This window comes from Gadus morhua, chromosome 12 (assembly GCF_902167405.1).
Source record: "Gadus morhua chromosome 12, gadMor3.0, whole genome shotgun sequence".
NCBI lineage: Eukaryota > Metazoa > Chordata > Actinopteri > Gadiformes > Gadidae > Gadus > Gadus morhua.
Genome location: NC_044059.1, coordinates 2456276 through 2465457, shown reverse-complemented (window position 1 = coordinate 2465457; position 9182 = coordinate 2456276). Strand labels below are relative to the sequence as shown.

Below are 9182 nucleotides of genomic sequence, written 5' to 3'. Positions count from 1 at the left end.
CATTAGAAAGAATAAACGTATGTAAGCTATAAACTAATAATGCCTATTAATATTATTAAACAAATATGTAACTCTTATAGTGCATTGATAATCAGTGAGTGAAATTCCACAGGCGTGCAAGTTGTGTGTGTGTGTGTGCGTGTGTGTGCGTGTGTGTGTGTGGGCATATGTCTTTTTGTGGGTGTTTGTGTGTGTCCTCAAGTGTGCATGCACATGTGCATACATGTGTCTGTCTGTGTATGCATACGTGTGTGTGTGTGTGTGTGTGTGTGTGTGTGTGTGTGTGTGTGTGTGTGTGTGTGTGTGTGTGTGTGTGTGTGTGTGTGTGTGTGTGTGTGTGTGTGTGTGTGTGTGTGTGTATGTGCATATGCCTTTGTTTCTGCCTTGGTTTGTCTGATGTCCTTACGTGTTAGTGTGCATGTGTGCGTGAGTGCAGTGATGATCAAGATGATTCAGGTTATACTTGTTTCAGTCCTCGCTACTCGCTTGATCAAAGAAAGATGATTTACTAGGTCGGATATGCCCAACGCAGACACTGTGAATTCATCATCATCTTCATCCATCATCATTATCCACACCTTTATTTGGTCAGAGGGGGCTTAGGAGCCTACTTGGTTGCTTGGAATTCCTGTTTGAAAGGACAGACTGAGGGTTGTAAAAATTCTTGGGGTCGGAGGTCAAACTAGAAGGTGAAATGTTGTGAAGCTGTATACAGGGTTCTTGTTGCAGTTGATGTCATTTGTAAACTGAAAAAAAGGACTAACTCAACATACCGTTAAAGACTTCATACTAAACAAATACAACCCAGCAGACATTTTGATTTTGTCTCGGGGTTGAATTGGCTTGATTCGCCGACAGGGTCAGGGTCAGGATCAATAGAGGCTAAGAAATTATATCGCTTTGACGTAATTGTTCAACCTCATTCAAATAATTACCTTGATGTGGCGCTACTCCAATGGTGTAGCAATGTCAATTTCGATATAGAAATGACTTAAGCTATCCAAAATGTACCTCAACAGAAGTTGTGTCTATTCTTTTTTGCAGATCAAGTCCATTTAAGATTTAGATCAAGTCTGCTTCTTTCATATTTGTATTGGGGGGACCATGTGTTCTAAATATTATGGTGGACGTTTACCCTGTGACCCCTGGCGAAATACATGACATCTTTGAAACTGTTGAAACAAACGTTTCGTGGCAGTTCCTGTAACGGCCGCGCGGTGGCGACGCATTGCATCCTAATCAGAGCCAGGTGGCGCTGGGCGCAAGTCGTCCCGTGAAGTACTCGCTCACAGTGGAGGGGGGGAAGATAGTTTTGGACCTAGACAGTCGAGAATAGAGAGAGGAGCGGGGAGAAACATACGAGGAAGAATACGCATTGGTGGTTTCTTCAGGTTCACATTATCACCAGGAGATCCCTCGTCTTCTAATGGTGTCTACGCTCTGTACGTTAAACAACCGGGATATTTGACGAGATAGTGTTGAGTGTTTTTTTCGTTGACGTTACACGAGCTTTCTTTTATTGCACGTGTGCTCGACTGATGCAGTGGATGTGAAAAAGGGACTTACCGTTAGCGCTGATCCGGAGGAATGTATCCAAATCGGGAAACCTGGACCCATCATCTGCGGAGATGTCAGGCAAAAGTTATCTGCACTGTTGTGTTTCTCCAAATTATTCAAGAATTAGGCGCAACAGGTAAGAGAGCTACATCTTTTTCCAGATTAATGTTCTTCTTTGCAGTCTCCTCTCCATGTGTAGCCTATTAGGCACACCATTGCACCACATTTTTGAAAAAAAATGAATTGAACTAATCGGAAATTGTGTTAAAACGATGCAGTAGCCTACATGAGTGGCAGCATGCAGGCTCCACTAGTCTCATGCAAATGACCCATCGTTTTGAGATGATCTTTTGTTTGTACTCTGAAGCCTGTGCGCCGTAAGGGACCAAGGAGAAACCATTCAACATTTTTTAACTCCATAGAAAGACAATGGGGGTTTTAATAACACTGATTCTCTCAGCTGGATGGCTATTTTCTTGTTGCCCTTAACATTCATGCCTCAAAATATTTGCAATGCATTTGTTTATCTTAGTATAAATAATTTTATATAGTCTATGGGTTCAACCAATGAATCAAATACTATCTGGTTTTAGAAAAAGTAGGCCTCAACATGATTTGTTACGCAAAGAAAAAGTTGCATTGATCAATCTTAAAGAATTATAGGAAATCAGTATGTTTTTATGTTTTCAATTTTGTTTAACAGAAGGAAAACGTTCCAGATGGCTAGTGATTTACACATTTTTATTTTTTTAAGATTTTGTTTGGATTATCTTGTGCTCCCTGAATGGTTGTGGCCGTTATTTACTGGCAGGCCTCTTTCATACTGGAGTGAGCTCACTGATACGGACCCGCGGTCCGGCTCTCGGAGACCTCGGTTCGGAGACCTCATTCTTGTCCCTCTTCTTATCTTCTTCCAGTATCTCTCTCTCGCTGAGGAGGTTGACTGGAATTTTAATCCACTGTAATTCTCTAAAAACGTATTCAATTCTGAACCCACACACACACACACACATATATATATATATATATATATATATATATATATATATATATATATATATATATATATATATATATATATATATAATTGGAAAAGCAATAGGACTGCTCTTACAATTTCACAAAAGTCCCATTCATGGAAGAAATGTTTCATCACTAAATTATTTTTGTTGCCTTCTATCCAAACTCAACAGGTTATTGACCAGGCTTATCTATGGTGTTGATGAGGGTATCGGTATCTATACTTCCTATACAATAACTACTTTAAATGCTTGCTATTTAGAGAAGCACAATCACTTTGTTTGTCACTCTTGACTCTTGATTGTTGAATAGATTTTGGGGAAACATGTTTGAACTCTTGTGACCCTGTCCTTACAGCACCGTGAAATCTATTAACATTTGCCCTTTTATCATTTACACTTGATTTTACATGGAGTCGTTTAGCAGACACTTTTAACTTCAGTGACACACAAGTGAGGCTGAGAAGAACAATCCAGAATAACTCGAAGGTGCTGCCCAAGCAGGTTAAAAAAACAAAACGGAAATGTCTTGGATGTGTCTGTAGCTTCAAGCAAGGGGCAGTGCGGCATAATCAAACAACAATGGGGCAAAGGGGGCTTAACCTTTTTGTGGATCTCGGCCCCCCGACTCTCTACGTTGGGGGAAGTAAAACATGGCCATAAGTAGAAGAAAACCAGACGTCTTTGCAGCTTCCATAACTCCGCAATTTAGGTGACGGGTTTTAGGCTGCTCTTTTAGTCTCTGGTTACTACACCAGTAGCAAGGATCCATATATGCTTCTAATCTTCTCTAGTCTGTTACTGTAAGCAGTGTTTTGCTTTGTTTTGGTAAAAAATTCCACTAAGGGTACATCAATTAACCATTAATTAGCATAGTTAATGCTGTTATAAGCATTATTATACAGCATTAGCATAGGGGTTAGGGTTAACAGTCACCCTTTAAATGATGTATAAATTACATAATTATCTTATTATATAATTATCTGAGTTAACATGAACACCATTACCTTAGATAACAACACCATTATTACATTAATACTAGAACATTAGATAAGTGTTTAATAATGACCATTGATGCTTGCAAGGCATTAACTAATGTTGATTAATGTTTAAAAAAATGAAGCCTTATTGCAAAGTGTTACTTGATTTTATGTAGACAGCTACATCTAACTTTATGAGTTTTTTTCAAACTAATGTTCTTATCTGAAGGCAGTCACCCTTGTTCACCAACTCTTGCTATAAATCATGTAGGTTGGTTCCCGCCTTTACGCACCAGAGGCACGCTGTTGACAGTAAAGGCACTTTACCCCTGGGGCGGGGAACCCTCCCAGCCAGCCAGGCTGTTCTGCTCTCTCCCTGCACTTGTGCAATCGTTGCTTCAGGTAATCCAGTGAACATTTGAACATCCTTCTCTTTGCGGCCTGCTGGGGTCTGGCTCAGGCCAGCTAGGTTGCACCTATATCGTCACCTAGATGGCTCAGCTCTGCTTCTGAAATGAAGCCCTGGCTCTCTCTGTCTCTCTCTTTATCTGTCTCTGTCTTTCTTTCTTTTTGTCTCAGTCTCTCTTTTTTTTATCTCTATCACTGTCTGTGTCCCTCTCTCTCTCGAAACGTTTTCACACTGCCAAATATTCCATCTTTTGCTCGCCTTTTTTCCTGGCATGGTCCGCGCATTTACACTGACAGAGGTAATATACCGGCTTGATTTCGCACCCCAATTTACCCTCTCGGACCATACACATACTAGCGATTTCATTTTCATGTAAATGCAATTAAACGGCTTCACGGTTCCAGGGGCGGGACTTGGGGTCTTGCTGCGTTGTCCCTACAAAAGAGACAATGCAGCGATAGCAACATGAGTAGTTCTAACTGGAGAGAAGGTGCAATCTGCGAGCTGCTGACCATCATGGGAGAAAAGGTGATGCAGTCAAATTTAACACAAACAGGGAAAGATGGTGCGATCTATGAGAAAGTACCAGAGGAACTTTCCTTACGAGGCTTTTGTCAGGATAAAAAACAAAGTGGTCAGCAAAATAAAGAATATGTTTGCGTTTTGACTTGAAAATAGTTAATTGCGTTTGTAGCCTACACTCAGATATATACTCATTTTGGCCTGCGCCAGGCTTGACTAATTAAGAAATAAAAACATTGAGAGTATGCAAATTATTCTAAAGAGGTCTAATCTCCGTGCATAGTCCCGACTACTCCAAGGAAACCAGCTTCTTTACAAATGGGGATTATATCCCTCGGTATAACAGGCAAGACAGTGAAATTGCAGGGCCTGTCAAGCTGAGGCCGTACCGGCTTGGTAGTGTAAAAATGCCTTCTCTCGCTCTCCCTCGCTGCAAACTCTCAGGTCATCTGCCAGAGATCATCCCTAAAAGCTTTTGGCAGACACTGATGGATGCGACGGCTCTCTTTATTTCTGAAACAGAGCAAACTGACTTCTTTTTTTTTTGGGACATCACAGAGTCAGTTTTAGAGTGTGTGAAAAAGAAGTGGGGGAACGCAGACGGTGGGGTTAATCAGCACGCGGTCGTACATCATGCGCCTTAGCACTGTTTCATGTCACTGATTTAAAATATCAGTGCTACTTAACCATGGCAGCCTGGTTCAGCCATTACCTACTTTACATTTGTTACGAGGCACGTCGTGCATGGGTTCCCTCTGCCCCGGGTTCAACAAGCGGCCGGGGGGCGGGCTTGTTGGGAGGATGTCCTGTGCTAATTCTTTAATTAATGTTCAAGATTGGAGGTTAATTTTATTGTCCCACAAAGTGGAACATTGGCTTGGGCTTTCACCCATGCTTCAGCCGCATAAGACAAACATGCCACATCCAAAAAACAGCCAACGGCAAGGTTTCTAAAAGCACCTATATACAGTACAAAAACAAACACGTTATTAAAATCACTCTTTTAATATAAGCAGCGATTCTGCATCTGCATCCTGGCCTTGTCCTTTTATTATCTGATGATATTTAAACGTTTAATTGACACAGGGATAAATATTTTTTTAATCTATTCAATCTGCTACAAGAGACTCAGATGTAAGGCCACCAGAAAATTAGTTTCCAGATTCATCATGTAGGACTCAGTGCAGAAGGTAATTGAAAACGCTATGTTTAAATGGGTGGTTGGTAACGTAATAAGGCGGTCATAATATAATAATAATGCTAAAGAAAATGGAATATAAATGAACATTGTTGGTACTTGAGTCGAATGAAGAAAACCAATTGCTTTGGCAATTTTCCTGGCTGTCACTGCTGTAGCACATGACCGCTATCATTGAATGCTTCATGTCCTAGCGTGACAAGGTTAGCACTGTGTTTTCTGACTGACGCCTGAGATGCGTGAGTCAAATGGCCCCATTGTTTACCCTGTTTGGACTCAGTGGCTGGAATGCGTTGATAACATGTCAGCCCTGCGATTCCACCCGGAGACAACTCTGAAGAAGAGAGCTCTTTATCCTCCATATTTTAGTGCCATATACTTTAACAGGCAAAGGCCTATATTAACTTCAAAGCTGCACATGGGGTACACTTTGTCAAATGGAAGGGAAAACGTGTATTTTTTTTCTTTTCTCGTGCCGGCGTTGATTAATTGAGGGCTAAATAAAGTTCACTCAGACTGTCGTTTGAGACGACTGATAAAGTATCTACTACCACAAGCTGAGGCCAAGCATGACCCCCCCCTCCCCCCGCTAGCCTTCCTGCAATTTAATGTCAGCTAAGAAGCTGAGCCTCTGGTGGAGGTAAAACAAAGTCAATCTGTTGTAAAATCCATGAATAGTAAATCACAACACCAGATTACAACAAAGATTGAGGATATTGGTGTGGGTGGGTGTTGGAGAGACAAGATTTTTACTGTTTTATGCACAGCTCTGATCCTACTCTCCCGACTGTTTATTCAATAGAAGGACGACTAGATGGCCACTAGTTAATCCAGTGTTTTTGATGACCGAGCAACAGAGTGTTTATGATTCATGGGTTCACGACTAGATTCAAAATAGATACTCGATTCAAAACGATTCCCGATTGTAAATCGAGGCTTGATTTGAGTTTATAGATTAAGAATCATAGAAGATAAGAATAGCAATTCTTACGGCAATTATAATAGTTTTCCCCCCACCCCTAACGAGCAACACTTGATCAAGGCTCATGCAATGAGCCGAACATACCAATATCATTGTGTCTTAATATCAAGTTCTGCACATGGGAATAAGAGAGATACAGTATGAATGAATAATGCATTTCTTAACTACAGTTTCCGGCGTTCCTCCTGTCCCGTGCCCCTGTCTTCTCCAGTCTTGTTACCATTGCGTTTCCGCGAGGAGGCCCCTTGGTGTTTGAAACGCGGTGGTTCTCAAATCACCCCTACATATCTATCTAGAGCCTGTTGAATAGCATTAAGGATCTTGGAGACGGCCCATCTTGCTCCTCGCCACAACCGGCTCTTTATGCACACCAACCGGGCCACCAATAAATAAATACCTGACCGGCCTAAAAATCTAAATATTTATTTAGTTGGCGGTGGAAACTTGTCAATCAATAGTTTTTTTCTCTTTTTTCTCTCATTAGCTAGTTTTCCCTTCCCTCTTACACGTGTATCTGTGTCAAGACTTCTCTCCAAATGAAGTAGGCTTTTTATGCATTCACTCCCCCCTCCACTTGGCTCTTTCCCACCGCGTGTTCATCAGCCTCGCATCATTTCTCCCTAAAGCAAACACTCAGGTCCTGGCCCGAGAGGCAGCACTGGAGAACCACGCCAGTGTACAGGATGTCCGGGTTAGTTAACAGTAGAAGTGAACTACATTAACAGGGGACTCCCTGTAGTACAAAGACTGAGGGGGGGCGGGGGGGGGGGAGGCATTTGAATCAGAGCGAAGTGGCTTCACTGCCGACCACATGTAACCACCGCGTTAACCACACATAGCAAGCCCCCCCTCCCTAAATTCGATGGTATGGAATATTGTGTGGAAACCGTCTGAAAGATCAAACCAAAATGATGAACACTTAACTTATTTATTTATTATATTTAAGAGGCACGTCATAAGCAAAGGGGAGGCAGAGAGGTTATTTCCCATGCTGGAGAGAAACTACTGGCCATTACTTTGGCTAGTAGTGGTGGTCATAACTTTGGCTAGTATTAGTGGCCATTACTTTGGCTAGTAGTGGTGGTCATAACTTTGGCTAGTATTAGTGGCAATTACTTTGAATAGTAGTGGTGGCCATTACTTTGGCTAGTATTAGTGGCCATTACTTTGAATAGTAGTGGTGGCCATTACTTTGGCTAGTATTAGTGGCCATTACTTTGAATAGTAGTGGTGGCCATTACTTTGGCTAGTATTAGTGGCCATTACTTTGAATAGTAGTGGTGGCCATTACTTTGGCTAGTATTAGTGGCCATTACTTTGAATAGTAGTGGTGGCCATTACTTTGGCTAGTATTAGTGGCCATTACTTTGAATAGTAGTGGTGGCCATTACTTTGGCTAGTATTAGTGGCCATTACTTTGGCTAGAAGTAGTGGCCATTACTTTGGCTCGTAGTTGTGGCAATTACTTTGGCTACTAGTGGCCATTATTTTGGCTAATAGTTGTGGCCATTACTTTGGCTAGTAGTGGCTATCACCTGTAGTGACGTTGAACCTGCACTATGTAACTTTTCTACTCTAGCTATTGCTTCTTTTCTACTCTGTAAAAGAGAAAGCATTCATACATGCAAGAATTATCCCTTCACATGGCTCTCTCTCCCTCTCTCTTGTCTTCCCTCTCTGAAGTCTTTCTCTTGTTCCTGCTTGTTTATTTGGTTCAATTACCCACTGCTGCTCCTGCTGTCTGACTGTAATGATATAGTCTACATGGCACGCCATCCCTGTGCTGCTTTTTAATGTGGAAAACGGCAGTTGAAAAGCACTTTCTCCCTCCTCACAGAACTATTGAGATGTTTAAAAGGCAGGAAATGTGATTTTACTGGCAATCGTATGATTTATGTTAAGCATTGGACAACTCACATTTTCCCTTTTGCGTAAGTCTCCGTGTGTGCAGATGTGTGCGTACTTCTATCCTGGGTGTCAGGACAATCATTGCTGTGTTTATTCAGCATTCTGAAAAGTGTGTTTAGATTTGTTTGGGCTTTTTCTTACAGCTCGATAATTATTATCAGTAGCCATAGGAACCATAATCCTTTGGCAGTGCTGCGAAAAGGAATTCTGGTCTATTTGAAGATTAGTTCTTCTTCAAAAAGTTATTGTAAACTGCTGGTTTAACAAGACCAATACAAGGAACCACTAGAGGACGAACGACATGAGGGTTTAACCCTGAAGTGTCATAATCCCATTGTTTTCAAAGGGAAGTCAAAAGTCTAAATCCTTTTAACCTGTTATGTGATCTATTTGGGAGTACTTTATTGGAATAATTTATTTTTGATCCCAGTCCCACCTCACAAGACCAGTCTCTTTCTTGAGAACTAAGTACTTAATGAGAACAATAAAAATAAAGGATTTTTTTTAAATACATTTTAACAGTTCTATTGTAGTAAAACTTTCTCTGTCTCTGAGCATCAATGCGGAGGGCGGCCATTGTTGTCAGAGAGTCCTCGCGGCTGCCCCG

The 9182-nt window shown here is 41.4% G+C and overlaps 1 protein-coding gene across 1 annotated transcript in view; it reads left to right on the top strand.

The window, feature by feature from the left end:
• Window positions 1-1317: 1317 nt before the first annotated feature.
• ror1 (receptor tyrosine kinase-like orphan receptor 1) overlaps window positions 1318-9182 on the top strand; it is a 148478-nt gene continuing 140613 nt past the window's right edge. The window contains exon 1 of the mRNA XM_030371920.1: window positions 1318-1693. Within this exon, the coding sequence (XP_030227780.1) occupies window positions 1588-1693 (106 nt within the window). The 5' untranslated portion in view covers window positions 1318-1587. The remainder of the gene's footprint in view (window positions 1694-9182) is intronic.